The 18,093-nt window shown below is 40.5% G+C and overlaps 1 protein-coding gene across 5 annotated transcripts in view; it reads left to right on the top strand.

Annotated features, from left to right (window-relative positions):
* LOC121669184 (katanin interacting protein) overlaps positions 1-18,093 on the top strand; it is a 58,131-nt gene that overhangs the window by 6,790 nt on the left and 33,248 nt on the right. For 4 of the 5 annotated variants that reach the window (XM_042037810.1, XM_042037809.1, XM_042037811.1 and 1 more), the window contains 9 exons: positions 634-719; positions 2,315-2,452; positions 4,460-4,721; positions 6,068-6,217; positions 8,260-8,423; positions 9,463-9,575; positions 10,003-10,117; positions 10,503-10,709; positions 15,542-15,682. In XM_042037810.1, the coding sequence (XP_041893744.1) occupies positions 634-719; positions 2,315-2,452; positions 4,460-4,721; positions 6,068-6,217; positions 8,260-8,423; positions 9,463-9,575; positions 10,003-10,117; positions 10,503-10,709; positions 15,542-15,682 (1,376 nt within the window). The remainder of the gene's footprint in view (positions 1-633; positions 720-2,314; positions 2,453-4,459; positions 4,722-6,067; positions 6,218-8,259; positions 8,424-9,462; positions 9,576-10,002; positions 10,118-10,502; positions 10,710-15,541; positions 15,683-18,093) is intronic. The other variant, XM_042037812.1, reaches the window with a different exon arrangement.

The raw sequence follows: 18,093 nt of genomic DNA, 5'->3' as shown, positions 1-18,093 counted from the left end.
GCTTTAGAAATGAAGGCTAATGGTTGTTTGTCCTTAATTTACGGCTTATACATTAAGAATCCTCTGCACAGTATGTTAAATACCTAATAGATTCTGTTTAATCTGCTAATACCGTATGTTTCCTTAATTTTGAGAATAGATACACACAATTCCTTTGTAAACCCAGCATATCACCTGTTGTTCACCAGAGCCCCGTCTGTCAGTCTGCCTTTGGTAGTTGGGTTCTGGGCTCAGTTGGCTTCCTAAGAGAGGTTACTTTCTACCCAGTTGGGGGTCAGGATGGTGTGCACCCCTGTTCTAGAATGTATTTCTGTATTTTCATAGCAAAAAAGGTGGGGCTTCCCCTACTGTTAAGCTATTGTATCTTAAAAGAATTTATTCTCTTAAAAACACTTGATGATACCTGCCCCTGAAGAGGTTCAAAACTCCTGCTGCTAGAACTGGCCAGGATCTGATGTTGGATGTCTTTGCAGTTGTTGATTCCATTCACGTGTCAGATTCACTCTTCTGTCCTCAGTTGGGGGGGAAAACAAAAACCCACAAACCCACGAAGTAAGGTGTATGTTTATTGTCTAATACTGTGTTTCTGCTTTCTGTCTCCTGTCTTCTAATTCTTGTGTGCCCCTGGTGAAGAAGCAGCCCAGCTAGAAGAGAGTGGGCTGCCAGAACACAGCACTCAGACTGCCCCAGGCAAGATACAACGCAGGAATTGGCTTCAGGTATGGGGCAGGTGGAAGAAATGGGGCTTTGAACTAATTCTTAGGTTGAAAATAACTTTAGGGGAAATTGGTTGCAAGCGGTACAGAGTGGGCAGCTGGGACTCTCATAGAGACTGAGTGGCTTGGTCTGGACACTGACAACATGAAATGCTACCCTGCCCAGATTTTTGTCTGCTTGGAAGCCTAAAGAGGCAAATCTCATTGAAAGGGTTTGGTTTCAGTGACATTCATCACAGAAACTTTTGTAGCCTGGACATGATTGGCTCAATGTGTCCTCCAGCAGAGTAGCTGCTGCTGGATATCTCTGATGGCACCCTAAGGAATTTATCTAGTGCAAAGGATGGAGAAACTCATTTTGGAGAGACATCCCTGGCTGTTACTGCTGTTCTCCACCCTGCAACAGGATTGAGGGACAAAGAAATGTAATTTGCATAATTTGAGTTGTAATTTGTGATAAATTCTTGTAGATCATAAGAGAGGGAAATGCATCTAGGTAATAAAAATATCCTATCTATAAGAAATTTGGAGCCATCAGCTACATAGTTGTTGCTTCACCAGAGAAACCATTAGAAGAGAAACCCATTTTCTTTTGGCCTAAAGAAGGATCTGAGTTAACCTGTCAAGGACTTAATTAAAAGAATAAATGTGAATTCAGAACAATGGAGACATGTCACCTAAGTAATTACTTGATTAGCCATTGGCCTGGCTGGATGTCCAGTCTGTGCTTGAGTGATTGGATCAGAGGTCTGTGCCAGTGTGGATCAAGTGTTTCTGCTAGGCAGGTTTTCTTTTCTTTCAGAAAATACTGCACATTGAAGCTTTAAGGCTGCATTACTCTATTTACCACCTTTACTGCTTAGCTGAGTTCATTTTCTCAGCTGCTGTTTCTCCCAGTAGATCTCTGCTTACATTATGGCCTGTCAGGACTTCTTTGCTAAATTTGCCAGATGTGTGGCTCTGTACTAAAACGTGGTTGCTACTTGGGCCTAGCTTAGGATGATTCCTTAAGTCTTTTGTCCAGGTGGATGGGAGGATAGGAATTATCGTGTCCTAATGAACAACTGGAATTACTACGCTAAGGAAAAGTGCAACCACAAGACTGAGAAGGAGGTCGTGCCTCAATAGCAGTTTCCTTTGCCAGTGATTTTCCATGTGGATTTTTTTGGATAACGAGAGGACCCAGCAATTCCTGGCCAAACCTGTCAAACTTGGGCTGTGCTAAGGGATGCTGCGAGGGGGAAAGATAGACTTACTGAAAGAATTCACCCAAGTTGTCTTAGGATATTCTCTCTGGGACATCTCTGCCCCTGGCACTTAGAAAATGCTAGAGGAGTGTATGAACAACAGAGAGCAAGGTTTAATATCACTGCCCACTCTGGGCACAGCGGCAGCAGCAGGTGGGGAGTTTGACCAGGGCTGTTAAACCATACCTCAAGGGCCCAAAGGTGAGCTCAGGGAGGACAGAAACCTTCTCTGGAACAGAGGGGAAAAGCAGTTCTTGATCATGGAATTGTTATATAAAGTGTGATGGTTACTCCTTTTGTACCACTGATATGCAGCAGAAATCTGATTCCTTTGAATGTTTCTGTTGACAGAAAACTGTGGCGATCAAAACAGAAAGGGGGGATAAACTCTACATTAAACCATCTCTGGAGTACTCTGACGATTTTGAGCCTTATGAAAGCTTGAGTGTGCAGAGCAGCAGTGATGATGGTGATGCTCCTCTCTCCCAGGTACAATTGGCAGTTGCCTTCTGTTGTTCATGGCAGTATTGTTTGAAATGTGAACCCAGGTATCAGCCTCAGCTGGAGCATCCAAACCCAGTATGTAGTGGTGTCTTCATTAGAGAATTTTGCTTTGATGAGACATGACAAAAAAAAGGAAAAAATAAAAAGTAAAGCTTCTTGGAAAATCAAATCTCAGTCAGCAACACTACAAAATGTTAAACCTTATTTTTAGGAGGTAGAATATTGTCTCTGTTAGGTTGAATCTAGGTATTTCCTGCAAGGAGCCTGTTTCAGTTCACTTAATGGTTGTCCAGGTGAACATCACTCCTGGGTGTCAGGTTAGAGAAAGCTGAAACAACAGCTTTTTGTCCCTTTAGGTTAGTCTTTAAATAATGATGCTAAAATTGTTGCATGTCATTGTTTTACCTAACAAAAATCAGACTAAAGTTTTGAAAATGTTATAATCAATGCAGTTGCTTTGCATCAAGGATTGTTGTTATATTGACTGTGCAGCCTTCCATTTGATCACTAATTGCAGTTTGTTCTAGCACACTTCACAAATGTGAAAGAAAACAAATAATGAACAAAAATTCATGAATGTTTTTCTGCCTAACTAATTAACGACATAAATAAAGCTTTTCTGGGTAGTGGAGTAGCATCTATATATGAAACTGTTTACAGATCTTACCACTGATATCAGACAAAATTCCCAAGCATATTTTCCTAGCTGCATCTTTCTCTCGTTCCTATATTGCTCTTGAATTGATGATTATTTTTTGCTCTACAAACTGGTAACTTGTTTACACTGATGGATATTTATATCTTTTATGTGTTTTTAATGGTAAGCCAATAATTTCAAAACAACCCCCCACTTTTCCTTTTCGTCAAGATAGAAATAATTTTGATTTTGCTGAGGCTGTAATGTGGTTTTTTTAGTGTCTTGTTACAATGCAGATGCAGAGGTTTCAAATGAAAAGAAAGCTTGTACAATTTCCTGTCAAAGAGCTGGAAATATTAGTTTTGACTGTCATAAAGACATGCTCGATATCAAGGCTCAGGTTGCTTATAAACCCTCTTTTGAACCTGACTTTGTCTGCTCTTTGTAATATATTTCTGTCAACATGGATTTCCTAACAAGTGTAATCTGTAGCAGCTTGAAGCTTTCATTGCAAACTGAATATACACTGTCACAGTTCATTTGTACCTAAGTTAGCTTCAGGTTTTCATTTTATACAGTTTGCTTACCTATATTTATCTCAAAACTCTTAATACCAACAAAGCAGGGGGGGGAAAAAAGCATTTAAGAGATGCAAGGTCTTTTCCTTTTGCATTCATAAAAGCACACAGCTCTCCAGCATCATCTGTGCTGTTTGTGGTGCATGATGAGAGAGGCAGGGCAGTTTTTTCCACAGTCAATTTCAAAATAGGTTATTTTTTGCATAAAATCCTGTTACAGTGTGTCCATTTCAAAAAACTCCATGCAAACTGGGAGTTTAGCCCATTTGACCCCAACTCTTTTTCTACTGGTTTTTGAAGTACAGATGTGTACAAGGCAGGACTATTATCATCTTTCAAGTGCTTAAAAAGGAGTTGCTGCTACATGAGCTTGACAGTCTTGTGAAGGCATTTGGAAATTCTGGATTGCAGCTACTCTTCAAATAGCAAGGCACAACTGTGAGACTGCACAAATATATGCCTTTGCTCTCCCCCTTACTTGCTTTTTGTAACTTACTCCTAAAAATTGGTTTTGCACATAAAAACTCCTTGGTCTACAGAATGTTCCTGCTGGATACTGATGAGAAGGAGCACAGGAGTTGTGGGATGATTTTTCTTTACAAGCCCTCATCAAAGGAGCCAAGATGTAACACAGGAATGTGAATGTTTTTAGCTGCATTACAGCTCCGAGTTCATGAGAAGATTTTTCTTTCTCCTGGGGAGGAAGAGGCAGCCACTCTGGTTTGTTTTAAAATACAAGTTTGAGCTTTTCTGACAGATGTGTTTATATTGTACCAGGAATTGAGAAGCAGCTTGCAGTGCAGTATGGAAGAGGAAAGGATGAAAGAAGACTCCCTTAGTGATGATTATGACTCTGTTGAAGAGGATGTGTTTTCAGAGCCATCTCCCACCGAGGAAGCAATTACAGGCTTTGAAGGCCTTCAGCTGGATAGCAGTGGGGCACTGCAGAAGGAAGGTTCTGAACATCAGGATGCTGGGAGATGCTCTGGCCTTGATTCTGGTGCCTTGACTGTGCTGGAGTTCAACCAGGATCAAAGCAGTGAGTCTGTGTCTTTCACACTACTGCAGTGCTACAATAACAATTCCTTGAGGGAATTTTTTAAGGGAATAGCTGGTTGATCATTAGGAGTTACTCCATACCCTCCTAAGTTCTCATGCTCTTCAGCAAACCTGTTGTTTTGATCTCCTCATTTGGGAGACTTGCATCGTCTTGTACTTCATAAAAAATTTTTTTGCAAAGCCAAAGACACAGCACTGGTTAATGCACCTGCATCACCATGTCTGGACACTGAAACTAAGATTGTCTCAGACTGTCTGTGATATTTCTCAAGAAATTATCATGTTTTAAAATATATTTTTGAACCGTTTTTGCACTAATTCAGGAAGCCAAATCTTCCCAGTCTCGACTTTATTTCACATCCAGGGTGCTGGATACTTGTCACAGTGTGGGCTGTAATTGACATGAGCCCCTTCTTTTTGTCTCTTTTTGTCTCTTTTTGTCACCTTTGGAGACCTCAGTGTCCAAACCCACAACCAGTCGTTAGGTCTCAAAGATGTTTTTAACAAAGGGTGGAGAGTTCAGGCAGAAACCAGACCTAGAACTACCTTCAATAGTTCTCAAAATTCCCTCCCTGCTCATTTCAGGTACAGTAATTGGTTTTGGTTTTTTGGTTTTGTTTATTTTACTTCTTTTTTTTTTCTTTTCCTAATCCATAGTTAATTGCATAAATTAAGAGGAACAATCTTTGAATAAATTAAATAGAGGAGTGTTCCTTTCATTATCATAGATGTGAGTGGAGTGTGAACGGGGAGAAGGGCAGAAGAAGAGACAGGAACAAGGGATGGAGCTGCAGTGAGAGCAAGATCTCTGGGAGAGTGCATCACTTTTTGTCCAGAGGGAAATTTCAAAGCTGTGATGGAAGCAACAGAGGCATTAATAATTCTCAGATCAAAAAGTGAAGAAGTACTTATATGAACTATTCTAAGCAACCCTCTCCCCCTTTGAAACTTCTAAACAAGACAGCATTTGAGTCTGTATTTTAAGAATTTACTTTGGTATAACTGTGTTAACGAGTGACTCAGGACTTCTCTTTTATTTTTGCTTTTCTTGACAGTAATGCAGGTAAATATCTGGCAGAGATGAGATGTATTGGTACATTATAATACTATTTTTATTTTGTTTCACTGAGTTAGTGCCAGCCATGCATATGTGCTTCTACATCAATAGAACAGTGTCAGTGAAAGGGAGGGAAATCATCACTTCAGCTATGCCAACATAATTAAAGTGGCAAAACTTCAGCATTTAAAATCCAATAATTTTTCCTGGGCTGGCTGCTTCCATGTAACTTAAAAGTTTGTCATTTCTGTTTCCTCTTTATCTTGCAGAAGTGAAGCCAGTGCGAGTTCTCTCAGCCAAAAGAAAGGACAGTGCTGAGGTGTACATTCCTGTCAAACCAGTCATGCTGAAAAATGAAGTCACTCGGCCACTTTCTGCTGAGTTCTTGCACCAGGACAGACATGAAATAATTTGTTCTAGTAAGAAATAAGAGTATATGATGCCAATAAGGAGAGTTTTCATGCTTTTTCCCTCTCTGGCTCAGATGCAATTTCAGCACACATCTGTCATTAAGTGATTTTTTTAGCTGTCACTCCCCTGCCTGTTTTCTTTTAAGTGGAATTTTCTGTGCTTTTGTTGTTGTTTTTAACACCTTGAGTGTTCTGACTTCAGTGAAATTGTGATAAAGTATAAAATCCTGTATACTTTAATCTTCTGCCACATCTTTACTATTTTCCTTCTCTTTCTGCTTTCACAGCACAAGATTTTCCCTCTCCATTTCAGTCCTTGTTCAGTACTTGCTCTGTGTTTCCCACTTCCCTCAGGGAGATCTGTTCCCTGTGGTATTAATGGAAATGTGTGTTCTCCCAATCAGCAGTTGATGTTTGGTGGAAGAGTTTAACACAGCACATTTGTAACAATACAAAATTCAGAGTTCTCTACCACAATAAAGGCACGGTTTTCCACAGCATGACAAAAGAGCTCTGTGGCTGCTTGGGACTGTACTTGAATTACACTGAGATCAGGCTGCAGTGCTGGGTAGATATGCCAGTATCTAGGACCATACTGGAAAATATTTTTCCTGGGCTGGAGACATAATTTGAAGCCACTGCTGTTTGTTCTAAAAATCTACTGCTAAGGTGTGGTCTTTACCTGGGGAAAAACCCCAACAAAACACACCAAACCCCAAATGCCAGGGCTGAAGTCATGACTGCAGCTGTAGTTCAGTGCAGTTCTTAACTGAACAAGTGTGATCAGCTTGAATTTTGAAAGGTCTGAGGTGAAGTTTTCAGACCCACCATACTCTGTGGTCAAGCTGCTCTTTTCAGAAAAGCAGAATCCAGATGTTTCCCAAGAAAGCAGTAAGGCCAGTGGTTTTGAAAAGCCAAAATATTAGTTTCTTAATCAGCAGAAAACCAAACAGAGGAAAAGAAGTTAATTCTTTTTGGCTCCAGAATAAATCCCCTTTGTAGCTTCTGAGACCCTCACCCACCATCTGTTGCAGCAGATGTTGCTTTGACTTCCCAGAGATGTGTGCAGCATTTTCTCAGGTTATAATAGTGCTGGTTGGAACTGTTTCTGTCCAACTATCATGTTAAATTCTAAATTAATTTCATTTCAGGGGGATGATACAGTACAGAAGAACAAGCAGATCTTTACCCCTGTTTTTTGCAGAGATGACTGATGCTTGTTGGAAGTTTTCATGGGCGTATGTGCAAAGAGTGAATGCACACAAATCTCAACTCAGTTTTAACTTCTTGTCTTTTCAAGGTGGACTTCATGTTACTTGCACTGTGCTCTCCTTCCTGCAGCACTGAGAGCACACTGGCACTTCAGCCTGTTCAGTATTTCCCCTCACTCTAAATGTCTGTACAACTTCAGTCTCTTTTCTTCCCTTGACTTTTAAAGCTCTCAGATACAACCACTGTGCTTCTCTTTTAGTCCAATCTCACATCATCTGTTGTTAAATTTTATTTCCTTTCTCTCAAACCTGTTTATAGGCTGTGACGTTTCTATTTCTCCATGAAGTTTGGGAAGATTGGGATTCGTGTGGGCATTGTGATGACTGCTTAAGTGATAAAGTCATTTATTTTGCCTGGTAAATAGTGACTCCTGACTCCCCTTGTTTTGCTAGAAGACTCTGGGGATTCCTTCAAAGTAGCTGAACACCCCAATTACAAATTCCTGCTGTGCTTAAATTATATGTACTTGTTTTCAATGGACTATTACAAGGCATTTCCACTAAATATCAGAACACAGCAATCTAAAGGCATAAAAATTATTTTCCTCATTTGTCAGTTTTCCTCTTCTTATGATGATGTTTTAACTGTTGCCTAAAGTAGATGTGACTTGGAATCTTAACATAAAACCAAATTGGGGGAATTCAGCCTCGTTTGGGATGGTTACAGACTGCTTGCAAAGCCCTGTGTCAGTAACTGAATGGGATGTTTCAGATGCTGGAATGTTCCATACTTGTGTGTCCTGAACAAATGAGTATTTCTTCCCTTTTTTCTGGTGGCAGAGCCCTTAAGTCGACCAGAAACATCCCTTTCAGTAACTAGGAAGAGTGTGTGTGAGAAGGATCCTGACCTCTCCGTTTCAGCTGTGGTTCAAGCAGTACAGATTGAGAATGAATTCTTGCAGGGAGATCTGCAAAGGCAGACAGTTGCCAGAAACCCCCAAAAGGTATGGCAAAAAAAATAGAGCTGTTTGATCAAGTAGCAAAACCCCCATGAATTACAATCTCTTACACATTAAGATTGTGTATGAATGAATGGTGATGCTCCCTAAGTGTAATTTAATTTGTGTTATTCTTCCAAAGGGTTGTTTTCTTTAATCTGTTTCCTCAGGATGGCATCCCACAGCTCCCTCTTGATTACAGGGATCACTGAGCAACTGATAGACCAGCCATATGATGTGTCTATACAGTCAAATGCACAGCTGCAGGCCCACTTGAGCCATTTTCATCCTGGAAGCTTCTGAAACAAGACAATGTGTGATTTCCATCCCAATGAATCCTACCTTCCTCCAGGACTCATTAATATGGGTACTGTTCCCTGTTAGTGCATGCTCTGCTTTCGGAGCAGAGCTGTCCTGTACACTGCTAGATCTCACTGAGGGTTTTCTGCCCCAGTGTGTGTTCATCTCTTACCTCCAGCAACCATGTTTAAAAACAATTAAAAACTCATAAGCAAGGAAATCAACAAAAATCAACAAAAAAGTGAAGTAAAGTCAGAGAAAGAGCCCATAGCATTGTAAGAATGCAGCACTTTTCCTCTGTTTTCTCTTAGGTAGCCTACTGATAGCTCTGTATTTAAAAAATAAATCATTATTTTGTGCTAATAGAATTGAGGGGTTTGGGGATTTAAGAGACTTTATGATCCATTTTTCGAGGAGAAGGTCTAGTAGACCTGTGCCAAAGCTTTGGCCAACCTTGAGTCCTACCGAATGTATACAGTGAGATTTTATAGATATGTTTATATATATGTGTGTGTGTATTTTGTAGTCCTCAGAGTATGCTTCTACATTTTCTTCCATGTAGCAGATCAAGCTCCAAGCTCAGCTCTTTCATTGCAAATCAAGACCAACTCCATGAAATGTGCTTTAACTTTGTATAGGCTTACAGATGAGCTGGGCCCAAACTCTTACTTGTTCCAGAGATGCAGATTGATGCTATTTGGTGAGAACAATCTGAATGAAACAGATTCATCTTTTTCTTACTTAGAAGACATCTTCTGTTTCATCTCTTCTTTCTGCAATGACTGAACCTCCAGAAAAACGCCAGACAAGGACTACAGTCACAAGAGCTGTGGAGAGATTCTGCCCTTTTGGAAGCAGGTATATATTTATATATATTTGCTTCAGGATAACTTCCTTCTTTGAAGACAGATTTTTTAGAATACCACCAGTCCAATTGCTATACCCAGTAATCATCAAATACTTGAGACACCTTGCAAGTGGCAAATTGGGGAATGCAGCCTTGGGCCAGTTTCTGTGGAGCAGGATCTACCAACATCTCACTTTACTCTCTTCATATCACCTCTGCATTCTCTTCTCACACTGCCTCAGAACCAGCTGGGAACTGGAGCCCAGCTTGGTTAAAAAACTCTGTGTATCTAAGGTGGAATGCTGTGAAAGTTGTCATTCACTGTGTGGGGGGTGCATTTTCCTGTGGGGTTCATCCTACCATCTCTTCACCTTTGCACCAACTATTTCTTAAAAATGCAGAAATCATGAGGAAATAACCCAGAATACATTGTTTCAGACAAAAGAAGAGACTCCTGAAAGCGTTCGCGGAGCGTGGGAGCCATTCTGCCTGTGACAATGACAGATCGCTGGCTGGTGACAAAGCTGGAGTAAACTCCATGTGGAGAGAGAAGGTTTGTGCATCTGTGCACTGTAATTGGTGCTTCCCAGTATTATTGAAATAAAAGTACATTAAATGAGCTGCATCCCTCAACTCTGCCCTACATCAAATAATAAACATATGGCAGGGTGAGAGAAGAGAATTTATCACTGTTCATCAGAATGACAAAGGAATCAGACAAAGAACAGAGAGTTGCCTTCTCTTTAGGCTTTTTAAGAGTGTTGATGTGTGGCAGAATTGGTGGAACCCAGAATGACTGATTGAATGTCATCCAAATAGCCTTGACTTTGCAATCTTTTTGCTTCTGACCCATCACTTTTGCAGTGTTAACAATCTATTTTGTTTCACATTTTATTGGTTTGTCGCTTATGTTTTTACCGTATTTCATTTTGGTCCAGATGACAACCAGTATGGAAGTGCATGATGCCATTTATGTGACTATGGAACTTCTTTCTAACTGGGGGAATCCAGCAAACGTGGGCCTGAGCCAGGTGGAATTCTTTGATTTGCACAACAAGAGGATCTTTGTGTCTCCTCACGATGTGGACATTCGAAATGCTGACAATGCAGGGGATTTGTGCTGCCTGGTCAAAAACGACTTAAATGTAAGACAGCTTAGTCCTGGATGTTCAAATCTCTCATTGTAATATTCCTGTAATACTCTATCACCAGGTTTTTTGTTCAGAGATGTGGTTGCATTTTGAACCCAACTGCATAACAACTATCTGATAATTAAAAAGCCCTACAAACATTGCTTATTAGTAACAAATCCAGCTCTCCTGTTCAAGATGTTGGTATTCAGTTACAACTTTGTTTTAGAACTTGTGGGAACCTAGAATGCAGAGAATATTTCTCTGCCTGTTTTGAAAGGTTTTACCCCTCTGGTCAGTACTGGTTTTGACCTTTGTCCATGGGAAAATTTGCCTAGCCTCTGGGAAGAATTTGAATCGACAATGGTGAGAATTAGGTGATACAATACTATGTGAGATTATCACAGGGTGAAAAATTTAGAGTTTTTAGGTCTAATTGCATAGTAAATAGATAGAAGTAGAAAACCTCAAAATGGAGGATAAGTTGTAGTTAAAAGCTTCTTTCTCCTTCTTCACTAACTCCATATTTTGCAGCAATAGTGGTCTGGGATGATTGGATACAGAATTCCGCAGTTCCTGTCTACGTGATTTAGGAGCTTGTGGGACAGTGGTGAAAAAGTGAAAATACCTTGTGTTTTAAGTTTTCATTGGGTAATTTACCTTTAAAAAGGCTGTGAGATCTTGCTAAGTTGTCTTCTTGCTGCATTCTCTGCTCTGTGCTATGTCTAAGCCATGCCAGTGGCTTGTACTCCTTAGATTAGAATTAATAAACACCTATCAGGAGACTGAGAAGCCATGAAGTCCCATTTGCCTCCTTTTGTCTCCTGGCAAAAATCTGAACGTCTCCCCCATCAGGGAAGACAACAATTAATGATGCAGACAGTGTTAAGAACTGAAGTAATTCTTGTGGTCTGAAGGTACAGGAGCTTCACTGCTAATTTTTTTTCAGATGGATAATACAAATCTAAGTAAATTTTCAAAGAAAATGTGCCTGTTTTCTCTTGTTCCCTTGTTATGCTTTTACCTAGGGAAGAATCATGCAAATATGAGACTGTGTAGGTAGTTTTGAACAAGAGATTAAGAAAAATATGTGGCAGGTAAAAGTCTTTCATGGCTCTTGTGCGAGACAGCAAGATGAAGAGATACGAGGTGCTCCCATACTAATGACAATGGACAAAAGACAGTGACTGGTGTGAAAGAATTAGCAAATGTCCACAGCCCTCCATACAGCCATAGTTCTGTTTGTGCTGCACTTTCACTCAGTGTCATTTGTTGTCATGGGCCTCCAGAGCAAGGATTCTAGTGAAAAATTAGTATGATTTTAGTGCACAAGGATACTAAAGGACTTAGCCTATTAAAAACATAAATTACAACTCATTTCATGCTAATGGTGCTTTTCTGCTCGCAAGGTAAATGAGACTTGAAGGAGGACAAATATGCAGTATTTTGAGATTTAGTTGGAACTCCTTATGGAGTATTATTTCCAGACAAATATTTTTTCCTGAAGCGTCTTCCTTAGTGACAATTGTGGTTTGGATCTCATAAATACCCATTCTCCTTTTTAGGCTGTGCTGTCTGGCAGGTGACACTCAGTAGCAGTGGTAGTAGTGGTTGTAGTAGTGACTCTCAGACTCTCTAAGTATTTATAAATTATGTAGTAATACATTCATTAAGCCATTATGAACCTGTTATTCTCAGTATTACTCATTCATTTATATATCCCAATATTCTTAAGTAATGAGCTTTTATATTTCATTGATTAATATATCCCCTTGATTTGTGACTTTCTAATCTCCTCTCTTGAGGCTTCATCCAAGATGCAATCTGGGCAGGGAATATGCTCTTAGGCTGTGGGTATGTGGTGCCTGAATTGCAGATTCCTTCAGAAGGCAGAGCAGCATTTCCAGTTTGTGTACACTTCAGATCATACAAGTAAGCTTTAGGGTGCATTAAAAACTCAATAAATTAATCAATCTCCAAGCAATGAATATTTTCAACAGAATGAAAACTTGAAATAAAAACTTACTGTGTGGAAAACTCATTTCACCATGGTTAAAACACTTCCATCTTTGATCATTTAGGTGTGCTTTTGTCTTTGAGAATACTCTTACTGAAGGTGTGGGGTTTTATTTTATTAGTTTATTTATTAGCCTTGCAGACTTTTAAGAAGAGCACTTAAACTCCCTCCTTCCTTGTGTTTTGCGATACTCTGTAAAAGAAAAAAATGCCTGGCAGAATATCAGGTGCTCTCAACTTTTTAGATTAGATATAAGGAAGGAATTCTTTACTGTGGGGGTGGTGAGGCCCTGACGCAGGTTTTCCAGAGAAGCTGTGGCTGCCCCATCCCTGGCAGTGTCCAAGGCCAGGTTGGGTGGGGCTTGGAGCAACCTGGGACGGTGGAAGGTGTCCCTGCCCATGGCAGGGGGTTGGAACTGGATGATCTTTAAGGTCCCTTCCAACCCAAACCATGCTGGGATTTTGTGATAATATTTAGTAAGTCATACATTAGGTATTTTATTGAAATTGTTTTCCATAAACCTTTTGATTCTTATTTGTATCTAGAGGTCTTTTAAACCTCAGAATAACAAGGACAGGTAAATATCTAACAAAGGTGTTTCCTCACCATGGGGGACCCTTAGACCTGCGTCATTCCTCTTCACAGTGCTTGAGGCTTCCTTTACTCTCCATCATTTACACCTTCAGTGCCCACAAGAAGCAGTGCCTGAGGCCAATTCTCTCACAAAATCTTAAGACTAAAGGTTTCCACTCTTGCCTTTTTCCTTGGTCCAGGTCAAATGTGATTCCGACTCCTTAACATATCAGGTTCACCCTTATGGTTCAAAGAATTTTTGAGTTAGACTTTTCAGCTTAGACAGTAACCCCAGCCTCAAGTACCTCCTGTGAAGGCAAAGACATGACATCACTCTTTGGGATAAAACATGAGGGTCCTCCTCAGTCTCTTGAGTTTTGGCATGGATCCGTCAAGGTGCCTTCAATTTCTGGTGTCAGATCTTTGACGCCCTGATGGGGACTGTAACACCTGGGAGGTTGTGTAACCTCAGCCGTATCACTTATTTCCACTGATAAACAAAATGATCTCTGTGGCTGCCTCTCATGCAGGGCACAACCCTTGGTCTGGCTCTGATAAACCTCTGATTTTTGGGACATCATGTGCAGTTTTACAGAGATACCAGTGAGAAGCAGGAACAGGTCTTTCCATTTTGGTGCTGAATCAGGTACGGTCCTGTGAAGGCACCTCTGGCTCTCAATATACACCAGAACTTACTGACTTCTGGGGAGTCAGGTCCTGACTGGAGACGTGTGCAGCTAGATTGCTGATCAGATGTTGTCTGTGGTTGGGAAATTGTTTTTTAACCATTCTTGTTCACAGTATGGCTTCAAAAACATGATGCAGCTTTGAAGTTGACCCTGGAGTTGGGCTCACACTGATTTGAAGGCTGTCCTTCATTTCTTTGATGTCAAGAGGCTTCTTTCTTTTTAAGTAGAAAGGATGAAACCTGTCTGGCACTCTTATGGCTGTTTGTGCTCCAAACTGTTGCTGAAAGCAGAAACAATCTCCCAGAGCTTTTTGAGAGGCTCTGGGGCAGAGACCCATGAGAGTCTGGAGTACAGAGATGATCACGGTGAGAAGTGGATCTATTCATGATAGTTCTGAACAGGCTGCAGGGCTCTTGTCCTTGTGTTAGTTACACAGCTGAAGCACTCTGGAGGAAAGTTCTGTGCTTACTGCCTTCAAGAGAAACTGAAGCACTCTGGAGGAAAGTTCTGTGCTTACTGCCTTCAAGAGAAACTGAAGCACTCTGGAGGAAAGTTCTGTGGTTACTGCCATCAGGAGAAACTGAAGTACTCTGGAGAAAAGTTCTGTGCTTACTGCCTTCAAGAGAAACTGAAGTACTCTGGAGAAAAGTTCTGTGGTTACTGCCTTCAAGAGAAACTGAAGCGCTCCAGAGAGAAAGATGTGCAAAAGTACTTCCTGTTATCTTCTGTGTACTGTGTGTCCCTGAGAACAGAAGGGGAACTAATTTATCAGCTAATTTCAGATCACTGGAATGTTACCTGCATGTGTATTCACTTTGTGGCCTTGTTCATCTCCGTTTTGGGGTAACACTGGACATCAAATATATTAATATTCAACATTTTGATTCTGAAACTCTTCTTTCTGAGCTGTCACATATCCTTTTCCTACATTCTGAACATGTCAAGGTAGCAGTTCTTAACAATGTCCATAATGAGGCATTTTTTGGTACTTTCAAACCTCTCGATTGCCAGTTGTATGTAAAATTAATGTTGGGAATTCTGTGATATCTTAGAAAATTTCAAGTGTAGAGTCCAATATAGCTCTGAGGAATAGATCTGTAAGTGAAGCTGATTATCTGCAAAGCCTGATTAAAGTAGAGGCAGGCAGTAAAGTAAAATTCTCAAAGATTCCCCTCCTTAGAGGATGAGCCAGAAGCGAAGAAATTGTAAAATGATTGTAGAGTGTCCATTGTGCTCCGCGATCCCCCCTAGTGCCAGCAAAGCTGATTAATTTGATTAAAATAAACTGGGCTTGCTGTGCCTGTGTTCTGAGCATGCAGATGTCTCCCTGGGACAGCAGGCAGCTGACCTTTAGCTCATTGCCAGGTTGTTGGGAGCTGTCTGACAGGCGGGAGAGTGGGATTTACTCTTGGGAAACGAGGCTGAGGTTTTGCTCTTTACGTGGCAGATTTTATGAAACCTTTACTTTTCTAATGGCTGCCTGTTCTGCTGGGGGGTGGGGAGTTAATTAAAATACCCTGCTCCAGGAGAAGGAGCATTAGTGACAGTCTGCTTGTTCGTGTTTTTAGCTCCCCAGGGAAAGCTGCCTTTGGATGTGCCCTTTCCACCCACCCGTCCAACTTTACTTTGTTATCCGCAATCCCACCCGGTCACGTGACTTTGGTATATCCAAGATCAAGATTTGGAATTACAACACAACAACTCCCAGTGTAAGTAGTCTTTTCTCAACTCCTCTGTATGTTTGCTCTTGCCTTGCCTAGGGAAATTCAGCGTGATCTTCTTTCTAAAAGCATGAAATAAAAGTAGATACAATTTCCTGTAATAAAAGAGGAGCTATGATGTGTCCCTGTCTGCTGTGAAATTTGCTTTTGTCTTAATTGTAAGTGCTAACAATGTAGGGATAATGTTTTCATGGGCACAAGGAGCATTTGCTTTTAAAGCTATTAAAGATCGCTAAAGACCTAATAAAAGGCTTGCACGTTCTGTCATTAATCCTTTAGTGTGGTGAGAAATAAAGATACAAAGGTAAGTGCATCTTAATATCCAAGACTTTCAGCTGTCTAATCACAGTGTAAATAAATACGGGTTTAAATCTGTGTTTTCTGGTGTCTATAAATACACATAGGCTGACTCTTGCTCAGTTTGGGGTTTGTCACTTTAATGAGAATCATAAAATGGTTTGGCTTGGAAGGACCTTAAAGATCATCTAGTTGCAGCCCCCCTCCCTGGCCAGGGACAATTAAAAAGTCCACTACTGTGTGCTCATAATAAAACAAGTAATCTGCTCTTCCAAGGGAGACATATCATGGCAGATGGCAAAGGGTCTCTTGTCTGTGTGTTTGAATGTCACCATGAATATTATTCTTGTTTGTACACTGTGATGTTAAGAAAAAAATCCCAGGTACTGGATCAGAGAGGATTTGCTGTCCTGGATTATAAATAAGAGGCTTTATCCCTCTGGTTTTGCTCTCATCCATGTCCTTATATAAGCACATATGGTAATTTATACATGTGGAAATGGCCGTGGAAGGGACAGCTTAAAACACATTTACTACAGCATGATTTATATTTATTTTCCTGGAATTTTAATAGCTTTTCTCACTAAAATGTGGTCTACAGGATGTTCCATCATCATTAGAGTGTGCGAAAGGGCTGCTGTTCTTGGAGGTAATGGTATGATTTGTTACCAAATCTACTGGATATAATGCAGGAAGTACACAGAAATGTTTGTCTGTGTTTCAAGGCTCTGCTTCTTTAATAACCTGCTATGAGGCAATGTGTAAAATCCATTGGGAGTATAATCCTATGGAATTTGGTGGAAATGCAGCAGTTTACGCTTGCTAAAGAAATGTCTCATTATCCTTAAGATGAAAGAGTAATACAAAGCAGTTCTGCCTAATTCTGTAATTTGTCATGAGGAAGTTTTGTCTAAGAAGTATAAAACCCCAAAATACAATGAACTATCAATTTTCTTCCTGCTAATGTAAATCCAGAGCCACATTTCTGTGTGGATTTTGATAATCATTCTAACTGCCTTCTTTCCCTCAAAAACCACGTAAGTGAGAGATGTCCAAGTACTGCTTCCAAAAATAGGCCAAAAATTAAGTCAGGGCAGTACTTTCGTATATTTGAATTTCAGAACTTGAGCCTGGAAGGAGAAGAAATATGTCTGAAGGAAGCTGAAAAAGTCAGATGACATCATTCCTTGATTCGCTGGATTACAAGGAAGGTCTCAGAGGATGCTTCATCTTGCCTTTATTTACTTCAGATGAGACCTGCAAAAAGGAGGTCATTTTTAGTCTGCAGGCAGGGAACAAGTGTAAGAGCAGCCAGTTCTTTTCAAGTTTGTCTGCAACAGTCAGACATTTTGTAACTACTTGATACAGCCTTGAACTTGCATCCTTACTTGGTGCTATTAAAACTTTTTTCAAAGATCCAGTATGATGTCCGTTGTATGTCTTCATGAAACTGGGAATGGAATCAATACTTAAATGCATTAAGGTCTTAGTTGAGTAATTTTCTTCTTCAGGTGGTTGCCCTTGTGTTTGTTCCTCCTGTGCACATGTTTCTGTCCATTCTCTTGGGGTTTTTTTCAGTGCTGGATTACCCCTGAAGTGCATTATCTGTAAGGATGCAGAAGCTTCGTTCCAGCTTCCTAATTTGGAACTTCCAAATTAGTTTTGTAGAAGAATTTTCTTTGGTTCTTGACTTCTTTTCTACTGCTTCTTTTCCACACTTCTCTGAAAAGTCAGGCAGAAGCAATTTCAGGTCCTCTGTCCAGGAGGAATTCTCAGAAAAGTGCCTCTGGTTTTAAGCTCTGTCCTTTGTGCACAAATATCACAAAAAGGGACAGAAATACCATCCTTATTTTCTCCTTGGGAAGCACTATCTCAGCAGACGCTGTGGGAGGGCCGAGGGTGCAAGCTGGGAAGGAGCATCCAAAGAAACCAGAATTGTTTTCACAAAATCTTTTTTCTTTCTGACACTGCTCTTACCTACTTGCTTGTTCTGAGACATTGTGCCCTTTTAATTACTCTTCCAGGAGGGAAAACCAGTGCCCTGGATGAAGTATTGAGTGTTTGTTTACAGGGTGGGATTACTCATGAGGAAGGGATTTTTC

Source organism: Corvus kubaryi, unplaced genomic scaffold (assembly GCF_017639235.1).
Source record: "Corvus kubaryi isolate FWS band 111438036 unplaced genomic scaffold, C.kubaryi_AGA036_p1.0 37387, whole genome shotgun sequence".
NCBI lineage: Eukaryota > Metazoa > Chordata > Aves > Passeriformes > Corvidae > Corvus > Corvus kubaryi.
This window is presented reverse-complemented; position numbering and strand designations above follow the sequence as displayed.